Source organism: Photinus pyralis, unplaced genomic scaffold, assembly GCF_008802855.1.
Source record: "Photinus pyralis isolate 1611_PpyrPB1 unplaced genomic scaffold, Ppyr1.3 Ppyr1.4_LG7, whole genome shotgun sequence".
Lineage (NCBI taxonomy): Eukaryota > Metazoa > Arthropoda > Insecta > Coleoptera > Lampyridae > Photinus > Photinus pyralis.
The window spans coordinates 16885694-16911630 of record NW_022170738.1 but is presented as its reverse complement, the minus strand read 5'-3'; the positions used below and the strand labels follow the sequence as shown (position 1 = coordinate 16911630).

The 25937-nt window shown below is 37.4% G+C and overlaps 2 protein-coding genes across 8 annotated transcripts in view; one reads left to right on the top strand and one right to left on the bottom strand.

The window, feature by feature from the left end:
• The window catches only part of LOC116176360 (cAMP-specific 3',5'-cyclic phosphodiesterase), a 416659-nt gene that overhangs the window by 310827 nt on the left and 79895 nt on the right, over positions 1-25937 (top strand). For all 6 annotated transcript variants that reach the window (XM_031494887.1, XM_031494885.1, XM_031494883.1 and 3 more), the window contains one exon: positions 8613-8677. In XM_031494887.1, the coding sequence (XP_031350747.1) occupies positions 8613-8677 (65 nt within the window). The remainder of the gene's footprint in view (positions 1-8612; positions 8678-25937) is intronic.
• On the bottom strand, positions 10705-11878 carry LOC116176364. Of its 2 annotated transcripts, XR_004146431.1 has the most exons (3): positions 11604-11878; positions 11353-11554; positions 11048-11301 (listed from the first exon to the last, which is right to left on the bottom strand). XR_004146431.1 is itself a non-coding variant. In XM_031494891.1 (2 exons), exons 1-2 carry the CDS (start codon positions 11513-11515, stop codon positions 11042-11044), a joined length of 423 nt encoding a protein of 140 aa, XP_031350751.1. In that variant the 5' UTR covers positions 11516-11878; the 3' UTR covers positions 10705-11041. The 2 variants fall into 2 exon arrangements, 1 of the variants encoding a protein (XP_031350751.1); XM_031494891.1 differs by having other exon boundaries at positions 10705-11301; positions 11353-11878.

Sequence of the window (25937 nt, the reverse complement as noted above, 5' to 3'; positions counted from 1 at the left end):
AAAAAGAACTGACCAAGAAAAAACCACCCAACAAATTAATATTACACTTTATCGCAAAATTAGTTGTCTGTAATGACATGAATGCAATATTATACCAAGTTTGGATATTTGATAGCCAGTCCAAATCCCACACCGAGTAGTCTTCAGTTGCTCTGGTCAGCATTGTATGAAAACGCTAGGAGATGACCTCTCAGAAGAGGATTTCACTCGGAAAGGATACCCCAATGGATACAAAAAACAAAGGGCGAGAACACGCCGCACGCTTTTAGCAGATACCTGCGCAAGTGACGCCGGGACTAGCCAGCGCCCTCATGGATGACTAAGCGGGACCCCAACTCTTTCATTCACACATCTCTAGGGTCAGTCCAACCCACTAGTTATAAAGTGCCGGGTTTTCAAGACCGAACGCCAGGCTCTTGATTTGCAATATGGGCAAGATGGCTCTTTTCTAAGACACAAAAAAACAGTACATATAAGCATACATATATCTCTGCGTATGTCAGTTGTGAACTTTTGCCACCCTCTGCTACGTCAAATCGAGATCAAATATCGGTATCAAATGTAGCACAATACATATTAGAAACAAGTTATCCTACCAAATATTAATAATCATAATTACCCGGTTCAAATACATAGGAGGAGAATATCGTTAAGTATCACATTACATCACAAACAAAGGAACATGTCGTGGCAAAACATTAGTATAAAGTAATTAATTTTCAATGCCAAGCGCAATATGGAACAATCAACCACCTAACGTAGGTCACCCGCTCTCAAATGAAGCACCCTGTAAATAAACAGTAACCTATTCATGCAAAAGAAAGAAAATATGCCGGAATACATTTAACTATGGATTAACAATGTAGTGTGGATATTTCCAAATACAGCATTTACATTTATTACATCGTTTAATTCTGCATACTCGCATTGAACATCATCCCTAAGAGAACCTACTGTATCTAAATATAAATAAAAACACGTAAATCTGTCAGGAATTCATTCTGCGGGTTGGCACGTAAAACCAGCGCTAGGAACAACGGGATACTACGTAGAAAACATAATTGAATCTTGCCGTAGGTATCTTTATGCATTTAATTCAAAGTATGATCAGCATAATTATAAAAGAGCAATTTGTATTTATAATGCGCTATAAATGACAATGTCCATGCTGTACTGGAATGTGATTAATTTATCAAATAATCTAACTGGACTATATCATTACTAGATGGTTGCAATAAACGTAAAGATAAAATAAGGAAGACGTTACCAGAGTAATTGCAATTGAAACAGCCACAGTAACTACGTATTCGAAACGTAAAAATTGCCAGCCTTCATCAAAAGCACAAATACCTCTGCCCAAATTTCACCTTTTAAGCAAATCCTAGACGAAAAGTGTTAATATCGACGCGCCCAGAATCGTCGGTCGGTATGGAACTTCCCTCTTAAAGCGTTATGTTTGACACTTTTATTGTAAACTAGTTGACCCGACAGACGTTGTCCTGTCTCAGCTATGAATATTCAATTCGAACTGGAAATAATAATTTAAAAAAATATTTCAAAAACATAGTGCTTATTGTAATGCTTTCTGATACACATAACATTGTTAGTTTTGTTTTCTGAATAAAGTTAAAAGTTTTCCAACATGGAACAGGCGACATACAATGGGCCATGTGCAAAACATGGATTTTCCAGATTGATTTCACAAACACGTCCACTGCCCTTGCTATTTAATTTTCGATATTTCCAAATGCAAGCCGAACTGAAAATTGTAAATGTTTAGTCGAATGGCATATCGTTCACTCGTTCGGAATCATACGGATGTGCGGAAACAAAACGTCTTCGCCTTTATATTTCCCTTTTGAAATTATGACTACGATCATGGTTATTAATTTCAGTACCGCATGGCGGATGCCATTTCTAAGACGTGGCTGGTTTATTTTCCGCAACATATGATGATATACCGATCCAAGTTTTAATTCCAGATTGGGTGTTGGTAATCCGCTCAATTCCAGAGAGTTTACAAATTCCCTGGGATAACGTGCAACATAATCTTGTTTACAATTCGTATGTCATCAAGTCGCTCGCGATATCTTATTTTAAATGGCGTGATTGTGGTGAACTAATTGCGATCCGTGTACTTTTTGAACAAACACTTCTCAAAAAACTCACTGAAGCAAATGAAAACTGGATGAACGTTCCAATCGAATGAACTTGTACTAAGAAATGAATTAATTCTTTTTTCATGGATAGATATATGCCGACCGATGCAGCCGTTAACATTTGCTGCGCGCCAACTGTCAAAAGCGCGAATTGTCAAACGCGCGAAGTTTAAATCGTCGTTAGGTTTTCTGCAATTTTCCAATTTTCTGCGCATTTTCCTTAGGTTTTCTTTCAGTAAGAACCTTCTATGAAGTATTAGAAAATTTAAAAAAAAAGTTGAATAAAATCGGTGAAGTCGCTCTAAAGTTATTGCGTGACCAGAAGAAACGGGTTCGTTTTTATATATAGAGATTATGGCCCATTTGAATGTAGGGCAGAGAACAAAAAACGTGTTCCAGGGAAACGAAACAAAGCACAATCTTGAAATTTTTCGTTACGGCCAGGGGCGGCCTTGGGAATATTTAAATCGAATTTTAACGGGCAAATTCGGTTCCATTACAACACTAATACGTATATCTAGTACAGCGTTTCTCCATCGGTTTCACTCCATCCAAAAAAATCTTTTTGTCGAGCTTAAAAAAAGATGCTACTGCGCGATTTAGGTGTTTGCGGGCCCTGCGATTTTTTTTAGATGTTTTAACAAAAAGAAATCGCATGGTGCTAAATATGAGCTGTAGGGTGGATGCGGTAACTCGGCCACGGTTTGTGATAATGCAGTGTAATTGGAATACTTGCATTCTGTATGGTATGATATCTGGCTAAACAAATAAATAAATAAATAAATAATGGTGAGCCTTAATAGACCCTGCAATTGTCATGCAATGGCGCAATTTTTTCGTCATGAGTTGGCCAGTTTTGTTAAGGGTCTTCTTCAAGCGTTCAATCGTGGTTCCATAAACCTCACCAGTCATGGGAATCCTTTTTGCCACGTATTCAATTTGCATAACACCCTCGCAGTTTAATAAAAATGGTCGCCAAATTTCCAGACGAAGACTGAGTTTTTGTCTTTTTTGAGATAGTGTGCGCAATAATAACGTGTTCATTCGTCAAAGCGTCCAAATCAAATTTCTTTCTCACTTGTTTATGTCTCAACCGGTTTTTCTGGTTTTCGGTCGTTCTTGATCAAGTCTCGGCCTCATCGAAATGTGGCTTTGTATTTAAGGATGGTGATTGTGCCATGTTTTCTATAAAGAATGCACATCAATAAATGTAAATACTCACTTTGTGCATACATGTTATAAAGGGTGTTCCTAATATACATTTTTTTCACGGTGATCACCACTTTTCATTTTCGTACGTGGCGTTTTTTTACCAGGATTTGACAAAACTGGGTTTGATTTAGCACCGCTTGGGATCCATTTTAGACAGCTAAATGATGCATCCAAAGCCCTTATCACACGCTGTAATTTCGTTACTATAGTAAGAGGAAAGTTGTCATCATATTGGCTACACAAGATAGGAAGATGAAGGGTTTTCCTTCTCCCGTTGAAAACAGTCCAGTAAATTCAGGACAAGTTGCTGTGCTTGGGTGCGTAAGGTTTTGTCATGAATAGATATCACGTTGGCGATACGCGGAGTGTAACAAATGCAAATGAATCTACACAGGAAGGAATAGTTCTGAAAAGGACCTTTGTTAAGATACAATAAAGTGTGGGAAATGGAGAAAACCGTAGGTAAAAAAATAACAAGAACACCAACAAAGAACTTATGGCCAATAAAAATGGCATCATTATTCAAATAGCATTTTAAGATAATATGCGTGCCAAACATTAGCGTGTGTTTGTCAGTTTTCTCTTTTCATTGCATTGTGCATACCCACATACGTCTATAATAAATAATTAGAATCTTAACAAAAAAAAAAGAATCAACACCCTCATCAGCACCGCGAGCGCGTGCATTAAAATTTGATTTTGTACCTAAATGAAAAATAATTAAAAACCCTCTCAGATCGCTTTCTACAAATGCAAAAGATGTCTTTGGCTCGTATCCTTCGAGGTATGCTTTGTTAGAAGCTTTCACAAACGTACGTAATTTAGAGTACGTATGCTGCCAAATCTATTCCACAATCGCAGTATTGATCGATGTTTTGTACGAGCGCACCAGAAAAGAAGATTTCCTTCAATGTACCAGTGTTATCGATGTATTTATAACTTTGTTTGAAAGATGCTTCTACTTATCCATTCCAAAACTTTAGGCTTTTGCATTTGGATTTTGCAGGTACCAACATTTTCGGCTTCTGCAACAAGCCATCGAATGAGCGGTGCAAAAGATGTTTTTATTTGATTATCTTCTTCAACCGAAGTCATTTTATTTACAAAGACGGTGATTTTTATAAGCAAACATCAAATGACATTTCCATAGCAATCATGGAATTACGACTAATCACTCCACTTAATTAAAAATGTATTCGAGTATAATGATTTCATTTTATTTCCTTTATTTTTAAATGATATTACATAAGAAATACTAGAAGAAACGCGTGTATAATTGCTCTGTAAAGCACTGTGTTACGTTTTGATCCTTGATAATTTGTTGCAATTGATTGATAGTAAAACATGATAAATATAAAGTAAGTTGCAAAAAAATGAACTGGTTGAGGTACAAGCAAGTAACAAAAAAAGGTAGCTATACAACAGGTGATTCATCTTTGGTGCAATAAAACCCTTCTGTTAAAAGTCGGATGGAAAATTACATGTCCTTGTAGGGCAAATTCAATGTTATTACAAAATATGTGGAAATCAGTGAATCACAACTCATATATCAAAGTGAAGAGTTTTTATTCGCGGAATCTCGCCCCCGAGATAGATATCTCGCCTCTCGTCCGGAGCATCCCTCGGCAGGTGTCATAATTCATTTGGTTACAGTTTTTGCCACCCCCGTAACCATCTCATTCACGGAGAAAATGTTATACGTCGAACAACTCGTTAACTTTCATATATTAAAAGAATGCTCAAAATTTATATGAATATTACTTCTGGTCAACATACATAAATTAAGCAAACATTACACCAAAAACGTAAACGATTTCAAACAAAAGGTTAACGGTATCGAATGCGTGATTCTGCATTGAGGTTAAATCAAGTCAATTTCAAAAACAAATGCAAAGATTACTACCTGCGTTAAATAACACAAAACAACAACAAACGGTTGTGGACCAATGCTTTCGTGACTGTCATTAAAAACAAGATGCCAAACGTAACCAGCGTTGCCAGCTCTCGAAAATGTGTGTATCGTCGTAGGTTGTGTACCTCTCAGAATAAATAATGATCTAGATTTCTATGAAAGTATTTTTATTTTATTTTATTTTTGAGTGGGCGGGGTTTCAGCCAAGGCTGCTCTACCAACCCAACCCACTATACATTTACAAATATCCATGCTCGAACCCGGATTCGAACCAGGGACCCTAGCACCACAGTTCAGCTTCAACTGAACTGCGCCACACGGGCCGTAATCGTAATCGTTATCATATTCCTTGAAGAGGAAGTTATCTAATAATTAGGACTCGAGTTAATTCTTCGGGTTGATCCAATGCCCTGGTTCCATATCTATGCCCAAGCGTCGAGATTAGAGGTAAATGTCGATGCCCGCAACCCCGCACTATTGCACCGGTCGATCGATGGTACGCGAACATGTAAACGATACAACTTAAAGCATTGGATAGGACGAATCATCGGTCCTGATTATCGGTCCTTTGTGAAACGTAGCTAAACGGTCAGCTAGCCCAGTAAAAGTAATAAGGGCTTGCACAGCGTTTGATTCGGTTGGGCATAAGACCTTCGCAGCTTCTTCGTAAAGTTGAGCGCCACCCAGATGCTTTAAATGTTTAACTCTCCCTGTATGATACAAGTGAAGTAACAAAGAAATCCAATAAGGAAACATTGATATATTTGTTCTTCGACGACGATCAGAATCAATTTAATAACCCAATTAAATTTAAAACTTTCCATACCCATGCAAAATAAATTCCCACACATTAAAATTAAATCCCTTAACTCAATAACGAGCAGTTCCAGTTCCCAAAAAACAAAATGAGGATGAATTACGAGTCCAGGTTCCAGCAGTTTATTTGAGTTGACCCAATGGCCCAAAATCCTTATCTACTAAGATCGTGTGTTGACGTAACATCGAGAACAAAATGGCCGCGGACTGGTATGGTGATAAGAATGTGGTCGTAATTAAATGTGGACGTAGAGTTAATGAAAAAATTCCGTGACTGGAGACTAAAGCGTGTAATTAAAATTAAAACGATAATTGAAACCATGAACAAAATATCGACATATAATACCCCCCCTCTAAAGGTAGCATAACCTACCTCTAATATAAGAGGGCTACTCATAAAATACTGAAATTACCCCGACGATGGACTGAAATGCGGAAATAGTTTCGAACATCCAATGGGCAGAGCCTAAAAGAATGCAAAAATTAACCAGGTGGATAAGACAAAATGGCCGTACTTGCGTAATTAGTGAAACCAAAAATATAGCCTCTCAAATTCGGAGAAAAATGCAGAAACCCGTCCAAACTAAATCGGGGATCCAGAAAATATAGGTTCAATAAATAATTGGAAATTGTTAGAACCTCATGTATTTCATCACTCTGCACCCTATTTTACGTGCTGAAGCGTGCTTGTACTCGAATGCCGGAGAATTTGAGACTTGCGTGGAAAAATCGCCGGCAGGTGACGCCAGTAAACGACATTTAAATATGCCAGAGAATCTCAAACAATTAATTACAGTGGCCGTGAACCAAAAATAATTAGTCCGTACATGAGAAAATAAGCTGTTACACAACCATTTTGGTTAAATCGGAAAAAAATAATTATGATTCAAAATATGTCTACATGCCACGCTCAAACGTGCTTGTAACCAGAATGCCGCAAGAGGGAAGTTAAAAAGCAAAGAATGCGTCTTGAAGCTTTCGCGATGGAGTCCGCCAAGTAGGGGTCGCCAAAAATGCCATGACAGTTACAATTTAAGTATGCCAGTGAATCTCAAACAATTAATTACAGCGACCTTCAACCAAAATTAATTAATACAAACACGACTTTTCCTTAACCTACCGATCACGGCCGAGTACGGTACAATAATGACTTGATGCGACACCGTTGTCTTGAACGAAACTCATAACTTTGTACAAATATACGAAAACATAAACATTTCCAATGTTAAAAATTGACGGGCAGTAAAAAGTTGGCATCTGATTTCTTTCTATTCATGTAAACAAATGGAATTTTTAGTTAAATCCGTTCGGAGAAATAGAAATTGCTTTTGCTCACATTGGTCGATACTTACTCCAACCACTCGCGCACCTTCGAACACCAGTCGCAAATCATGTTTCCGATCCTCACGTGGATGTTTCCTAAATAAACCGAAGGTCCAAAATGGATTGTTTGGAAGCTACACACCCAAAAGTCCCAAAATTCTCCAAAATTTTTCTAAACGACGAGAGACCAAATCATTGCCCTATTTATTTAATGCTTACAGTTGCAACGTTGGCGCAAACAATCTACTGTGACCTCAGGAGAGGAGCAAGCAATTGCAGAGCCGTACTCCGTGTTGCAACTCACTCAAGGACTCTCTGTTTCCTCTTCGGCATTAATAGAGGAACGCGATCCGGAATTTTTTTCAGTATCGTGCATTGTATACTTATCATGGACTATACAATTTTCTCCCCTGTAGGGCAAAATACTCTTTGTTTCTTAATATACTGCCACCTCAATGTAGACCACTTTAACCGAAAATGTCTAAAATTAGCTGCCGTGCTCCCATTAGGCTAATTATATTCAACGAAGAGTGAATTCCTAAAACCGTCGCCATCGTTAGCACCGACTTCTCCGAAATGCGTAATTTCCTATTTTGGGTCGTGTAAATTCGCCAAAAGTTACTTAGACGTTACTAAGAGTTTCAGTATCGTCCTCCTTTTGTCAACATTAATTTCTTTTCGAATCAATGTTTTTGAGAAGCGCAACGTAAATTTTCAGTCTATCAATTCGTTTACGCCAAATCGATACCGAGGCAAACTAATTACGCGTGACGTTTGTGATTTGAGGGAAATTGGTAAACCGTACGTAAACAACGCGTGTTTGCAAATCCTGCACTGTTTGTATTTTGGAGATGAAATTGTGCGAGCTGATAATCGAATTTTGTGTTTATGGATCTAGATTACAAACAGCATCAAATGGGATTCTAACTTGTAAATATTAAGACAGCTGGCTAAAAAATGACCACAGCTCAGTTTTTATTGTTATCATGGGAAAATATCAAAACTAGGAGACACCGATAGGAAGTGATTTCGGCATCTGGTTCATTTAACTAATACTACATTGCTGCCAGTAGTGACAAAGGTGTCGCAACACGTTTCAATCGATATTACATGTAGCTAGCTTGATTAAGATACTGTTGAGACTTCGCGCGAAGCGGAAATTAGATAATAATCTAATTATCTTATTCTAGGTCCCGTCGTTCGTCGGGGGCAACGGCAGGAACCACCCCACAACCTCGGAACATCAATCCGGGCGGTAAGTTGAGATTTCGATTTATTAATCAAGATAACTAGTAGCAGATTAGGACGTGACGTTCTACATGTTTCAATTTCCGCTTCACGCTGGGGGGTTTAATTGAAAATTTGCACGGAGAAATTGTTTCATTTGAAGTAGCTTCGTTGATTTATACATTTGGAGCGCAACGGCGGAATGCAAACGTAACAAGGAGATTGCACTTTGTACTAATTTCATATAACTAGAAACTGGAAAGTTGGTCTGTAATTCTGAATTACAATTTCAATTAGGGAAGTGGCTTGAGTTTCGTTTTTTCATTTTATTTTTATGCGCCCATACTCAAGATTAGCTCTTTTTATATTTCGTTTCAATAAAGTTGGATAAAATTCCGTGAATATCTGCACATGACTGAACCTCTATGTTTGACTTACTAATATTTATATACTGTAACACATTAAAGGCATGAGTCAACATAAAAACCATTAAAAATTGAATCGATTCTTTCTTTGTTGTTAAAGGTATACATTTGAAATGTTGTCCTCGTTATTCACAATTCGTCGGCTGACAATTACCCTTACTGCGGCTACAATCTTGTTGGAATATTCCATATTTTGTTAAGGGAACCTACCCTTGATCAATCGAAAGAGCGATCAAATAAAATTGAAATTGAACGAGTTTCTGTAAAAAAAAATCGCATTTGTGTCTCTTCGTGTAAGTCTCAGTCATAGCGAAGCCATATAAATTCATCTTGAAAAATATATGAGCAGTCGAAATGGATGTTTTGGAGCAGGTGTTTCAACTTCCACTTCCTGGGGGAATATTTTTTCATACGTGATGTAAAACCGTCAAAGTAACCGTTCGAATATCTTGTATTTTTTATTCGCGTCACTTTAATACTGTTTGGGCTTAGGGGAGATATCGCAAACCGAAAGGTTTATCATTTTTAGATGTTGATACCTGATCGTAGTAGCAATATCAAGACGGAGCAGATTTGTAATGCAGGAATTGAGAAAATCAATATTCCTTAATAAATTTAAATTAGTTTCATTTTGATGATAAAGCTTCAGATCTTTGAAGCTTCTATTTTAAATAAATTGATGTTATATTTTATCTCTTTTAGACTTTCAAATAGAGCATTAGCAATATTACGACCCTTTTTTTACCAAAGTAAATTAATAATTGTGAATTTTACTCGACCCGTGTTTCATTTTAGTCAACAACTTGAACAAATTGAAAGATTCGAATTCGTAATTGCGACTCAAATTCCACCCTCTTTAAAATACAGCCAATACTTTAGTAAGTATATATAATTATACTTCTTATGAATATTATTATGTTTGGGGCAATTTCCTCGGGCTAAAACTAGAAACTATATGAAAATCATGCTTGCTATAGATGAAGATAGCAGGTACAGGTAAAACAAAATTACATCGAATCCACTTACATAATTACATCGGGAGAATCAAGCACGAGATTTCCGTAACACTAAAGAATTTGAATCAGACACATATAAATGAAAATCTAAAGCAAACATTCACTATTAATGAAAACCTAAATTAAGAAAAATAGTACATTATATATCAAGGTAGAGAAGTCCACTATTATTGCCTGAGCACCAAGATTACATCTCGAGGCGCTTGCGCCGAGGGGTGTAAGGTGCGAAGGCAATAATAGACTTCTCTACCGTGGTATATATACTATTTTTTTCACTACTAGCACTTGAAATCCTCTAAATTAACATATTATATTATTGATAAGAGAGTTAACGGTTGGACAGAATTGTTTGTTTCTTAATTTAACATGTCAATCAAGTACGTGGAAGTACAAGTCAAACAGGCCGTATTTTGTTCTGTCATTGAGATTTTTCAAAGAGTAATTTCGTTCGAATTTTTTCAAAATGTGATAATTTTAGGTATGTAATTTCTCTGGAAATTGCGAATCGTGGCAATTATTCGTTTTAGAGAACTTGTCTAAACGTTCATTGAGCGAAATTTCGGGTTGTGTTTTCTAAAAGTGACAGCGTGACAGTTCTCATTATTGACTACTATAGTTCGTTCACTCAACAGAAATAGTTAAGCCACTCCTACAAAATTTGGGCCAATGTAAGCAGCAACCAGTTTTACAACCACAAAATTATAAAAAGCGGAAAATTTGAAAAATCAAATTGAAATGTCACTTACTCAAGACTAATTATGGCGCTATCTCTCTGAACATAACTCGTGGCAAAAATAGTAAAACCTGCAAACTGTTAAATACATGTAAATATGCAACATAAAAACACTGTTTATATTGAGAAAAGTACAAAAAAGTATTATTACAGCAGCACAAAGTTTTGAAATTACAAGTGCACTTGAATATAAACAAAGGTACATAACAATTTAAATCCTATAATATTAATTTCCATAAAGTAGTTCGTTTCAAATGGGGTAAGTCTTCGTCTTCGTGTAACACTGCCAAAACTTTACTCAGGGTAGGTGGTTCATTTCTTTCAAAGAAAGAATGAAGCAAACGCCGAAGAATACTTTTAGTTCCGGAATCAATATTGTCCAAAATTGCTCGTGGTCGATAATATTTGTTAGGTGAATGAAGTTCGTGTACCTCTGTATACTCCCGAAGAATCTTGTAGACACTCGGAATGCTTACACCTAAATTACACAATAATATGTAAAAATGAATGTGCCTAAGATGAAAATTACCTGCTGCTTTAGCCGTAAACTCAACTTTATCCGTTTTAGATACCTCCGGGTTGTCTTCCGAATATGCCTTGAAGATATTTAAAATGCCAGTTTTGTCTTCAACTGAAAAGTGCTTGGCAGAATGTTTTTTCGGTGGAGAGAAAGCAGCACCGGCGACATTCATGTTTGCGTACAACTTTTCTTGAACGCGAATAATATAACCCTAAAAACAGGCATGTAAAAATCGTGTATAAAATTTTATAATTACTCACCTGACTATCTTTAGAATACACCGACGAGTTTTTATAAAGACTATTTTGTGTGAATAAAGGAGATTAATGGCAAATTGACGCAAGTAAAGATGTAAAAACGTAAAAACCGGCAGAAACGCAATAGGCAAGATGACAGATGACAGATTACTCAATTCGGCCAATTCGCTTTACAAGTGTGATTGTGGCTTCAAAAATTACACCAATAACAATGTCGTATTCAAATGTGGCGGTAATTGTTGAGGAGGGGCTTCACTATTTCTGTTGGGTGAACGAACTATAGTTAATAATAAAAAATTATTAACCACTTTGAACAAATGCCGAGAAAGCCTACTTTACAAGTGGAAAAAAGGTTAATAATCATGTCATCAGACGCTAGTAGTGAAAAAACATAATTATATTTACTTTATAAATTCAGTCTACTCTTTTATTTTAATAAAACAAATTGTTGTTTATTTGGACAATCCGTATGACCTTAAATCTCGGTTCATCCACTTTCGGGTTTTGATTGTGACCCCTAAACAATGTGTGACGTGGTACTCACGAACTAAGCGGCATTGTCACTACGGATTCGAATCGGGTATTTTTGCACGCACCTGGTTGTTTGGGCCAGGGAGAACAATACAGCCCATCGTGACGTCAGGTTTTCTGGGCTTTGTGACCTCGAAATTCTTTGTTGGAGCGGTGATTTTGTGGTTCAATGTCTTTTACCTCTGATACACCACACAATTTTTGACATATTCAGTAGTTTGTGGTCTCATTCCCTTCCACTAGTAGCGAGAGGTGCGCTGCTGGTGCATTCCGCGTGGTGGTTTCCGAGTATGTGCTCTTGTTCTTGCTGGCGAACTGTGGCCGTGATAGGACGTCTGCGACTACGTTCCTCTTCCTGGGAATGTTTTGGCATGCGATGTCATAAACTTACAAAGTCAGAACCCTTCGCGTTAGTCCGATGTCTGCCCTGATAAGGAAGGATAGTATGGGGCCGACTTGACTTAGAATATATGTCTATCGGAACGTTTGTACCAGGGATGGGTTTGCAAGAGTGACATAAGATGCTTAAGGTTCTTGAGTGATAGGTGATCGATGATGGTGGCGGGCGGTCTTGGCGAGATTAGCACTTAAGATAGCGAGAGTGATGATGTGTCCCAAGTAGCGGATTCGCCTCTCAAAAGTGACCTTCGTGCCTTTAGGTTGCATCACGGTTGAGCAAGGCAGCGAGGTCGTTCAGGTGCGTTTTGAAGTGCTTGGATAATACGATTATGGCGTCCAGGTACAATGATTGTGATGTCGGCCAGCTGGTGTTTCATTTGGTCAATGAGGAAGCTCGGGCACTGACTCCTAATATCATCGGTGTTGCCACATCCTACGCGCACCAACACAGAAGTGGGCGTCCTAGTGCGGAGCTGGTGGAAGGGCAGTCTTTGGTTACGCGACTCTTTTCCGTTTCGAACACCCCTTTCCGTATGCGTACTCTATGCTTATAGATTGAGAAGCTTCTTGGTTGTGCTTTTGTTTTTTGTGGGTCTACCACCTCCTCCACGTTGAAGCTCTTCGAACGTGACAAATGTGGCTATTGACATTTTTTGCCGATGTTTTGGTGTTTTATTACTTAAACTCAGCGACAGTATCCTAGTTTAGTGCCTGTACCGTCATCCTGAGAGTCTATTGTGCTTCCTATATTCTCACTCCCTAAAGACGTCTGTTCATAATCTTTGCGGGTGGAGCATTTTGAGGTATTCCTGGCTACACAAGGAACCTGTGCCCTGAAGTATTAGACACCTCACAACGGCACTGTATTATGCTTATGTAGAGGTGTTTCTCCTTCCTCTCCGCACCTCCTTCACAGAGTGTCTGCTTCAAGGCCCATTTTGTGCAGATGTCTTTTCATTTGACAGTGCCCCCTGTGAATAGCTATAAATGATTCTTACTGAACTTCAGCAGGTCTTCAACCCGTCAAATGGAGGTAGATCTAGTAGAGCTTTGACTTGTCTCGTTCAAAATGGTTTTCACTCTTCCTTAGCCAGTCTGTCGGCCATTTCGTTACTCTTAAGAGCAGTGTGCCCGTGCACCCACTTCAGCTTGACGTTATTATTTTCCGCCAGCCGGGTAAGGTTTCAGATGTACTCCAGCATCAAGCCGGAGTTTGGATCTTTAATTGCTTGCCTGACTGTCAGTGACTATCGAGATTCTCTTGGAATATTGTTGCTAATGGCCGAGACTGAGAGACTGTCTACATCCTTCCGCCCAATATCTCCAATACCCACTCCATTTCGGTTGCAGAACGGTCTGTGTAGTAGATGTGTCCAACTTTGGGAATGATTTTTCGTGCTATCACTCGTCCCTTGTTGGTGGGCACTTTTGTGACGTACGTTTTGTAATGTTCCTAGGGGTCTATCAAGCCGACACTGTAAACGTTGACTTACCCTTTACTTACCGATAGCAACTGGGAAAAACTACAAGCAGAGCCACCTACCTTTCGAGTTGAAACGTTGGACGTTTCGCGGCACTTTTGAATTTGGATGGCAGTCGGCTCGATATGGATGGCACGAATGAACTGAACTCCTACGTTGTGTAATCGGTTCTTTTATATGTTGGGACGTGAGACATAATCAGGAAGGGAATTAAATAAAAGACAGAACTTTTGTGCGTAAGAAATGACAAGAACAAATAAAATATATTACGCACACAACAAGACCATGCCAGGGAAACCTTCTACGGAACAAAAACCTCGGCATAGGCCACACAAATACATGAAATAAATCACCTACAGTAACGAAATGCAAGAGAAATACACATAAATACAACATCTTAAATTGCATGATAAATCTCAGGTAATTGAATCAAATGCAATTAAACAAGTTCATAAAAACAAAATACACAAGACATCATAAATGCAGTGGAAAACATGATAAATTAATTCAGTACAAAAACACATCAAAATACCTGTACGATCAATTGAGCTACTAAAACTCGTAAAATAATAAATGGCATGTACATAGGAAACATGTAAATGGCGTGGCTCTACTCCAGCCTTCCGTAGTTTAATTTTAACACGAAAAGTACATGTGAGAATGCCAATGGCCAATAGCAAGTATTCATGTGAAAATCGATTATCGCTCAAGCAGAACATATTTAAATAGTGGAAATGGTAATGAGAGGGCCCCTGCTCGGATTGCTAAGATGCTAAGAACTGCAATCCGCACGAAATGAGCAAACAATACAGCGAGCCGTTCCCGATAGAGTGTCACGTGGCAGCAAAGAGTATTATCAATGTATGCCTGAGTGTTCCCTTTCCCGTCGAACTTGGCGGTGGATAATCACCGTTGCTTGTCGACCGGGCTGTGCTAAGGAATTGGGGATCAACATTTCGGCCGGTCATTATAAATGGAGTGCTTCTGGTCTCTGCCATACTTTTGGTACGGCTTCTTGTAAGGGATGACATCTTAGATACTCGAGTAACACTGATTGGGCGTCAATTTGTTGTCGTCGATTGAGAAAGAACAGGATGTGCACAATCATTCATCTTCATCATTAGAGCACCTCGCCCTAGGAAGCGCTTGTAGTATTAATAGCGTGAAGTAAAATTCAATCGTTTGAAGGCCGACTGTGATCTATTAGATGCCATTCGGATGGTAGATGAAGAGGGTTCGTTGCGCGTCACGTTCTCTGGTGGTATTTGCGAGTAGCAGGTGTTGAAACTGAACGATCTTGCTCTGAGGGTGCCAAAATGCCAAAATTTGATGGCGTTTCATGGAACGGTTTTGTTACTCTTAGACTCGTTTCGAATAAACTGGCATTATTTGCAATTCGCGTGGTGGTTAAATTTAGGCAAACTTTTTGCAACTACAGTAACCCTTCATCTCGACATGACAAAATCATGTACCGTTCATAATTATACCAGTGATAAACGCGCTCACTAATTCAATTTTGCGTTCCACCTTGTAACATAAGTTGCCTAACTAACCATAGAATTAATTTCCCTACCAATCAATAATTATGTTACATTAGAAACAGAAAGCTTCTCAATCGCCAAATTAACTATTTACTTCGAGGCGAGTAACAAAAATATTAAACGTCTAATTTTAGAGCCGTGTTTCGAGAGTTCTGGAACCTATGAAATATTTATGGTCTCTTAGAAGTTTTCAGTAACGATTATTCGCTCGGGCGACTTTATGAATATGCAGCGTGTTGCCTTGTTAACATGTAAATTATTTCAAATTGCTTCTCAATATTTAATTATTTCGGGTTACTGATTTCTTTACGTTTCAAATGACGGAATTTAGGCAACACACACAGCTGTGTAGCGGTGAGTTTTGCGGAGCGCGTAAAGATGGGTACCTATTTCAATTTCAGTCGCTATTTGCGCTTCTGTTCATTTTCCGATTATTACTGAAACACCTAATCAAGAAAATGACGCATCTGTAGGGCTTTCAGGATCTTGAACTTCCAGCAGTGGCTCAGTCTTATAATTGAAAAAGTTTGTCGTTTTTTTTTTTGATGAGCAATTTCAGAAACGTTCAAAGAGAAATTACGGAGCTGCAATTTCGTAACTTTCAATTTATTTATTTATAACTTGCCTTGAGAGGAATGTTTTTATGTTCTGGTGTAGGAAACACGATAAATTATCCTTATCTAATACCAATTAGAATTGAAAAAAGTTTGCGAAAGGTTGAATGGACCCACGGACGGTATTAAACGTAATGGTAATAAAGGTATTTTTAGTAGGTACTCTAGAAACACGTGTTATGTGCGAAAGATTAAAGTATCATAATTAAGAGGGTACGTCGCACTCGGATTGTTCAACTTTAAATTCCAGATTCTTCTCTACAATTGTGGATTTTTGTACTACTAAATCTAATACAACAAAGCCATTTGGCGTCCAAAATTATTTATTTAGCAAATAATGCACAATACTGCCTGTCGTTCCGTATGTGTAGGTACCCCAACATATTTTCGAAATTATCTGCTAATGTAAATCCATCATTCAAACAATTGCTGATAGAAAAATATCGGCAGTTATTTTCCGTAGAGTAATAAAAACCGGAAAGCCATAAAAGTTATGTTTTGAGGTAGTGTTTTGTTTTCATTTCTATGATTTATTCGCAAAGGCAACCGAAAATAACATTAGGTAATGCAAACATTTACTTAAACAGTTTTATTTGTTGGTATTCATTTGAAACTATTTAAAGATATGCAAAAGTAGGCCACCAATTATTTTCATGCGGTTTCTACAGATGGTGTTTTAAAACTACCCTTAAAAACGTACCGCAGACATAGCACCCAATTTCCAAGGGTAGTTATTTTCTTTGGCGGTGGTATCCTTTATGTCTTGTATTTCGATCCCTAATACATTAGTCAATGGTATTAAGAACTAGACATCGCGATTTACCGTGTTATTTATTCCTATGTCTACTTTTAAATGACAAGATCACTTCTGAAGGGCGCCTAATTTTATGCAACGAAAATAACTTCTTAATAATACAAATAAAGATCTTTGCTGTTGCTTTGGCTTATTTTTATTTTCACTCATGTGCGATTTATTCAACTGAAGGTATTGGTATAGTGCCGATAACAGTGTAAGGGGCGTAAGAGATTTATTTTCTGTGAAGCCAAAGCAACAATATTCAAATTAATTAATATGACAACCAGATCGTTATTGTTTTAAGAAGGTATTTTGGTTGCATCGAAAGAGATTTTGTCATTTAAAAGTAGACATAGCATAGCAATCCACGTAAATCCCTATGTCTACTTCGCAACAAATATCATTGTATTTTTTATTAACGGTTCTTATTTTTGCTTGTTAATGGGGAAGAGGCACCTGAAATGGATAAATTACAAACGCATTCGTTCAACCACAAAATAAATTTAGTCAAATATCGGAAAATTTATTCCATTTTCATTAAACGGCAAATTCATACAAATGTCGAACAAGCTTGAGACGTCTTTAAATAATACGCGCTTTTTGTACAAATAGTAATAAATGACAAAATGCGACTGTAATCCACTAATCCAAAGCTTCACTCTTGGCCTTAAAAACAAACTACTTTTAAATAACGTTCAACTTCAATAGCAAAAACGTAATTATAGTGAAAACCAAAATATAGCCTCCGCAAAACTCGGAGAAAAATGCAGAAACCCGACCTCCGACGAAATTGTAATCCACAAAAGATATGTTCAATCGCCAGAAATCATTATAATTAAGAATTGCAATTAGAACCTCATGGTTTTCAGCTTGCTTTCTTAACATGTCGGCCTAAGGAAAGCGAAATTGAAAAGCAAAGAATGTGCCTTGTGGCTTACGTGGAAAAATCCAACGACAGGTGGCGCCATAATTTAGGTATACGAGCGAATCTCAAACAGTCAACTACAATGACCGTCAATCAAAAATAACTAATAAGTACCTGTTACGAAATTAATACAATGAACTGAAATCTGAACCCACGGAAAATAAGGGACAAGCCTATAGTTGCAAAGGTAATTGCATTAATTGTTCGACTGGGATTCTTTTCTTCCTTGTATTGGGTTGCCACGGATTACTTCTGGTGAAAAATTTCGCCTCAAGGAGTTAGGAAGGTAAATAAAACAAGAAAATTTATTAATTTAATAACGCAATGATTCTTATGCCTCGCTGGTATAAAATATAAGATATTATATTAGGAAGAGGCAGCTGAAATACGTAAACGGGTTCAGACTCAAATTAATGCAGTTCTGGTTTGGCATGAACGTTTTAACATCAAATTCATACCAAAATTGAGCTCATGAACAATCTTGCATCTTGTCAAAAACATATGAAAATATCGCTACAAAATCGCAAAAGCAAATATGTAGGTACCAATTATTGTCCCTAAATTACGGTATCCTAAACCTTTTACTTGGCGAATACTCCAAAGGCTTAAATGTATAAATCCCGTAATGGCCCTCTCTGAAGCAGAAAAGGATATTTAAAGTTTTGGATATTCAAAAAAGGTTGGCATTTTTTAATTCGGGCCAGTGAATATTTTTGTAAATATACAAAAAACTTCGACCAAAGATAAAACCGTGTGGCGCAGTTCAGTTAAAGCTGGGCTGTGATGCTAAGGGTCCTTGGTTCGAATCCGGGTTCGGATCCATAGAGTCTTTATAACCCTTGGAATCATAGGAATCCGTAGAATCGTTAGAAAGTTTGGGATCCCCGGAGACGTGGGATTCGTTGGAAATCTTGCATTTAAATCCTTGCATCCTAGGCATCCTCGAAATCCCTGGAATCATTTGAATTTCCAGAATCCATGGAACCCTTGGAGCCTTTGAATAGTTGCAGTCCTTATCATACTTGAAATCATTGGAATCCTTGGAATATATTGACTTCGTGGAATCCCTGAAATACTTGGAATAGTTGGGATCTTTGGAATCCTTGGAATTCATAGAATCCTTAGAATGGTCCCTGGAATTCCAGAAATCCTTGGAAACATTGGAAGTCTTGGGATCATAGGAAACCTCGGAATCCCTGAAATCATTGAAATCTCTGGATTTCTGGGAAACATTGGAATCATTTGAATCCTAGGAATCCTTGAAATCTTTGATTCATTACAATGCTTGAAATGATTGGAATCCTTGAAATAATGAGATTCCTTGGAATCACGGGAATTCCTAAAATCCTTGGAATCATTTGAATCTTTGCAATGCTTAGAATCCTGAACTTTGCGATTTGTCTTTCTACCTTTTTTGATTAGAAACATATTTCCTAACATATTTCCAAAATTTCTATCCCAATATGGTGCATTCCTAAACGTGTAGTGCCAAACGCTGTGCAGTTCAAATTTGTTTGATTTTGTGATTCATATTGTGTAAGGGTGCCTAGATACCAAAATTTCGTGGAGATCGGATTTTCACTCTGTGTGTGGCTGTGCTAACGGCTCCACGCTAACTTCATCGTGACTTATCGCGCATTGCCTCACGGCTCTATACCAACAACCTAATTTCCAATATTTTTCCTTTTTAATTGACACATTCCGTGGTCAAGACCTTGCTAACCAATCAAGATTGATTTTTATACCCAATGTGATTTCCCAACTCCGTCAGAAGTCAGAAAAAAACACTACCCACCAAGCTTGAGAACTACGAATGTGAGCTTTGCAAAATCGTCATGTAATTTAAACAATCAGGGCCGAATTCAGGAAGCACTCGCCCACATACAAAATCGAAGAAAAAGTAGGAAATCCTGCCAGTTTCACCTGCGGTAGGGTGTTTTTTTCCCGCCCTGACATGGATAAATATATACAAAACATGTTATGACCCTAACGGAACGTATATTTTCTGTTTACTGATAAAAACAAAAGAAACGTAACTCTCAAACAAAGTGTTTTGATCTTCAGATTATTTGGAAAGAATGTTTTGGTATCACCCAGTTTTTGGGTACTTATAGTTAATTTTTACTCCCTCTATTGATGCATCAGAACCCTAGGACAAGTCTCTATAAAAGATAGCTAGTAAAGGCTCTTAAAACATGCTAATCTCTACATAGAAACGCAAGCGACTGCCACAGTGCCACAAATTGTACAAGGGAGTCGGGAGTCGATATTTCTTGTAAGATTTATTTTAACATTGCAAGGGTAGTCGCCATTCTCATCGCCATTACTTCAAAATCTTCTACTAACGGTAACTTTAATTTTCAGAGGGCATCCAATGGGAACTTATTCAGGGCTTTTTAAAAGGGATAGCGCAATGAACTTATACATATAAATGGATTGGTAATGCAGTTTTCTCTCCATCTTTACGAGTCGATGAAGAAACCTTTAATGGAATAATTAGGCACATTATAGCCTTATAGGTACATAACACATGCTACGTTGACTTGCATCATTAATTAACTCGCTTAATTGATTCTATTCCAAATGAATTCACAGGCAAGCGAGTGGGTGGTAAAATAATTAACTTCGAACTGAATTGCAGCATCCAAGATCAAACGCAGCCACATGTACGTGAATTTTAATTAATATGTTAAATGCGTCAGAATTTAAAACAACAGACGCTATTGATCGTATACCTAAGCTCTTTTAGCACACATCACATACAACCATTACAAAAGAAGATTGATGAGCTCTACACCATTAAGCAAAAGAAGGCAACATAGCGTTTAAGTTCCGCACCGCTGACTGGATTTACACAAGTTTGTATTCCCTATTTTCATTATTCATTGAATACCTTTAAAAGCCATCTCATGTATTCATGAGAGTGTTACGTACCAATAACGCCCATAACTCGTCCGTTTCGAATCCGATGCAAATTTGATATTACGTTACGTCCACGTTACGCATGATACTAACGAGTGATTCATTGCGTAAACTGTAGACTTGCATCACATATCGACTCGCTGTTTGACGACAACCCATAATTCAATATTTTCGACACACAAACGCGTTAGTAATGCTCAATTAAAAAATGTTGCGTGCAAGTTTTGTTTGTGAAAATGAAAATAGCCTGTGACAAAAATACAATTATTGATAGGTACTTTATTTGCTCAAGTTTTGTAGCTTTTTGGGCATGATGACGTTATAGGAATGCGTAATAAAAATCCCCGAAGTACACACGAAACTTTGACGTTGACGTTTTCTTCGCTAAATATTGCTAAAAATAAACGAAATAAATCATTACAACATCACATACCTATTGACAATGTATCATCTAAATTTTTGTTGTACTTATTCAATTGTGCTTTGGCATACCCGCATACGGTGGTATAAATTGGTAAATCATCGCTCATCCAAACAACAAACAATTATTATTTTAAGTGTACACATGAAGCGCATTAAAAGCTTTTAAAAGAGCACATGAATGTTTTGATGTTTCGCTTCTTGGTGAATGAGGAGGGGGAGGAGGGGCTATTTATATAAAATTTTATTATTAACGAGCTCCTAGCGAGTTTATAATTTTGCGGTGCCTGTCCGTCTGTCCGTCCGTTAGCACGATAACTCATAAACGAATTGACTGATTACGATGAAATTTTTCTTTGGATTCGTTATCAAATTTGTAGATCGGAGTTCGTGAATTGGCAATGTAGCCCAAAAAATAAGGAAGACCCTTTTGACATCTCCGTTAGTTATGAACCGAATTGCATGAAATTCAATATGCGCATAGCTTTAGCCATATAAAACACAATTCCAAAAGTTGAGCCTAATCGATCAACATTCACAGTGCCCTTTGCGCATCTCGACCATTTACAGACCGAATTGCAAACTTTCTTATTTATGAATATATTTAAATGAAATTTGATACATAGCCACTTGGAATAAAAGCAAATGTAGCGCCGTTTTCCAAATTTGGTTTTGTGTAGGATGTGCAGTGCATATACACTTGAAAAAAAAGCAAAACTAACATCAGGTTTAAAATTTGGTTTTGCACATGCTATAGCCATACCCTGGAGCTCGTTCGCTATATTTGTTTAATTTATTTATTTGTAAAGAAATGGATCAGGCATGTTCTTCTGGTGGTGGTTCTGTGTTTAAACCGGAAACGATTTCCTTTTAATGCGCACGCAGTCACATTAATAACCAGTATACAGGGTATTTAATTGTGCTTATGCTCGTCTTAATTGCACGAATATTTTTTTTCTATTTCGGTGTCACAATGATGATTTTGTACAACTGTTTTCGGCCGAAAACAGTTGTACAAAGACAGTGATTATAGTCGTTTTTTTTTGGTAACTCATCTCTTAAGTTGGCAGTTACTAGTTAGTACAAGTAGGTACTTCGTTGGGTACTTCCATGTTTGAACTTCAAAATGTCAGTCTTACTACGCTGCCAACCTAAAACTTAACGGCATAAAAAGTGTTCCCAACATAAAACATGTTAGTTCTAATGTTCCCTATAGTTTCTGATAATGAATTTTTTAATTAAATTAAAGCACCGAAATAGAAAAAATAGTATGAAAAACGCGTGTTACAATGCTTTATTGTAATACTCCTATCTTGCGGACACTCGTGGCTACGCTTCGCGTCGCCACTCGTGCCACAAGATAGTCGTATTACAATAGGTCGCATTGTAACACTTGTCTTTCAATATACTATAGTATTGCGCGTGAGCACAGGCGACTGTTTCTGTTTACCGAAATATAATTTACATTCTGGTCCTTTTATAGTCATTATCCCGTTTCTCGTATATGTTTGTGGATTGCAGTAACTGCCTCAGCTTCTTCTGCTAATCATTTCTATACAGTCTCTTTGTACAGACTGCAAACATTGCAAAGTATCTTGATTCAACAATTAACCTCGTGTCGCTCAACAAACTGCATCCTCGAAATTAAAACACGCACTATAGCCTATAGTGCCTTGTAGTCCAGTCACTTGGGGACAAATAAGGCCTTTGCCCTACAAAAGGTGGTGTAGTAGTAATTTTTTTAATATGTTGTTAAGATCTAGGCCTTGGAAAACATGTTTTCGACCTTGGGGGAGCCGCTCGCGCCACCCTCTTGGATGAAAGCTACAGAAAATCGTTTTTTTTTTTAAATAACTGTAGCGGTTGATCTTACGAAAAAAGGATTAATATGAAAGTTACAGAAGACAAAATTTATTTGTACAAAGGTAGCTTTACATCGTACATCTGAGCGCCATCCCCGAGCGTGGTTTACTACGTGGTGATTTTTCAGTTTTTTTTTTCTTCTGCACTTTGGTCCTAATTGTTTTCAAACTGGTGTTGTCGGAAAGATCTTGTAAACGCGCACAACTTCTTCGTGACGAAATCTTGTTTTTTTCCTAGGGGCGAAATTCGCCATCTTTTGCAAGGCGCCCAAAAGTTACCTTACGCTGCGGTTTAAAGTTTCTTACAGCTCGAATCGCGGTCTTTCTTTCTCGTGTCGCCAATAGAAACCCGAGTTATGGGAAGTGCCCCAAAAATTGAGTACCACATTTTGTGGAGGGTTTTTAGCGAAATCCACCGAAATGGCACATTTACACTTGACCACTTACTGAATTTCATTTTATTTTTTTTACGTGCGCGTAATACAATCAATTCAATCAGGTGTGCACATGCGCACAGTTTCTTATTTATAAGAATATTTATGCCTTAACTTATTTTCCTCTACACATAAATAATCCGTTATATGATCTTTCGGGAAGTACTTCATGGAAAATGCACTAATGTTAGTCGCCTTAAGGCGAAAATCTGAAAAAGAAGGCCGCGTAACATCAAGATCAAATGTTTGGCAAGTGAGTGGCATTGTTTTTGTTCTGTTTGTCTGGGGTTTGATGAGTTGGATGTATTTACTTTAGTGTTGGAGAAAGTTAGGGTTTAATTTTAGATTTGGGGTACCTATTTGTAATTATGTTTCAATTTTGTCACGTGTGTTTACGAACCCAGTAAATTTAGGGTCTTTTGTAATTTGGGAAAGCCGAGTTTGTGTTTTCCAGTATTTTTTCTTGTTCCCAAGTTCAAAATAATGGCCCGTATGAATAAAAGTAAGCAAATGCTTATACTTGCAAAATTCAAAGTAAAGACTCGTAACTGCCCCTTCATACTGGTCTGTTTAGCATGGTTTAGCAGCGCTGCACTGCGTCCTGTCCTTCTGCTTAGAAGCGCTGCTAAGTCACCCAGTGCGAAGGAGCACTTACGAATATTTACTTTGAATTTTGCAAGTGCATTTGCTTACTTTTATTCATACGGGTCAATGTTTGAATCACGTGATCAAGTAATACATTTTACTTAAAATGATATCTTCTAAATGTACTTTTCCAGAAATCGTTGTGAAACCTTCATGCCCACTAGGGAAATTTCTTTTCCACGACAGTAGCAGTAACACTGTGCCTGGCTACTTTTCCTTCTTTTGTCCTTTTCCAGACTGCAGCCTTAGAGAGCCTTTAATGGCATTTAAAAATCTTTAAAAGTATGCAAGCGCCTTCAAAAGCGTTTAAGAGACCATCTTGTTAAAAAAAACCGTCTTCATGACTCTTGAATACCTATCAGATTTTTTGAAGGATTTTTTCTTTCTCAAGAGTTTTCATTTACTCTAAATATCTGTAAGAATCTCTAATAGCATTTAGAAACTCGTAAGATGCTTTCTTGTTAGTCTCTAATAACTCTTATTAGGCTTTGAGAACCTTTTGAGCACCTTTTAAGATCTAGAGCGTTTGGAGATCCTTAACAGCAATTCTTAATATGCCTTTTAAGACCATCTGGGATACTTATCTTAAAGATTTTTAAAGATCCTTAAAAGTATATCAGCCTTTATCGATCTTTGAAGTTCTTTAAGACCCTCAACTAGTCTCCTAGAGCTTGCAAGTGTCATCCTTGAGATTGTCTCGTACTGTTAAGAGCTTATAAGAGTTGAAATATCTTTAAGATATTTAAGAGCAACCACATTTAAGAACCTTTGATGAGGGGGGCGGAGATCTTTGAACATAAACATCAAATTCATAAGATGCATTTAAGCTTAGACTAGATTATAAATGATTCACAACCTTCATTTATTCTAAAGCCCTTTCTGGGAAAATGGAACACGTCAAAGCAAACTGACAAAGCGTGTAGTAGGTATGTCATTTTAATGAGAAAAAGTCTATTGCATGATCCCAAAACGTAATTTGACAGGTACCAAACAAAAATTAGATACCTACGAGAATTTTTTTCGTCTAATTGAAAATTAAGAATGTTAAAAATTTCGCCGAAAAATGTGCCATAGTCTAAATCGCTCATTTCTACTAGCTTTGTTGTGAATTTAAAAAAAAATAGAAAAATGCAAAATTGAGTTTTATTCAATTATTAAAACGAAAACAGTGACCCCAACAGTGCTTTTATTTTCGGATTCGTCTTAATAGTTGGCAACATTTGCTAATGTATAAGCGCGAAAAACGGACACTCTGTATAATACATAGGGATGTGCTTGTTGCAGCTGCTTTCAACACTATAAAAATCTTCCGTAACCATAAAGTTCATAGAACTTGCACTTCTGCCAAGAATTTCATTAGGAAGAACATGAATCATTCCTTTTAAAACCTTTTTGTTCCACAAGCACATTCAACTCTACTGCAAGTTAAGAAAGTTGGTTGTTTTCAAATGCACTGCCAAAGAAAACTTACCTTAGGGTGAAATGCCGCCAAACACACAAGGGGTCAGTACCCTTATGCGTCATTTTCCTCATAAACTCAGATATTGGAAACCATTACCTTTCAGTTCATGTTTTCCGGTTCCACGTTTAATGGAACGACGAAAATAGACCGACTGGGGTATTTTGGTTGTAACGCATGTTTTATTTTCTAACGGTTCCGTTAACATCATCATGCAATATTTTAATAAAATCGATAAACCTTGGTCTACTTTTTATCCTAAGACCAAGTTACGACCCACAGTTTATAGCAGTTTAGTGTGTAGCGGT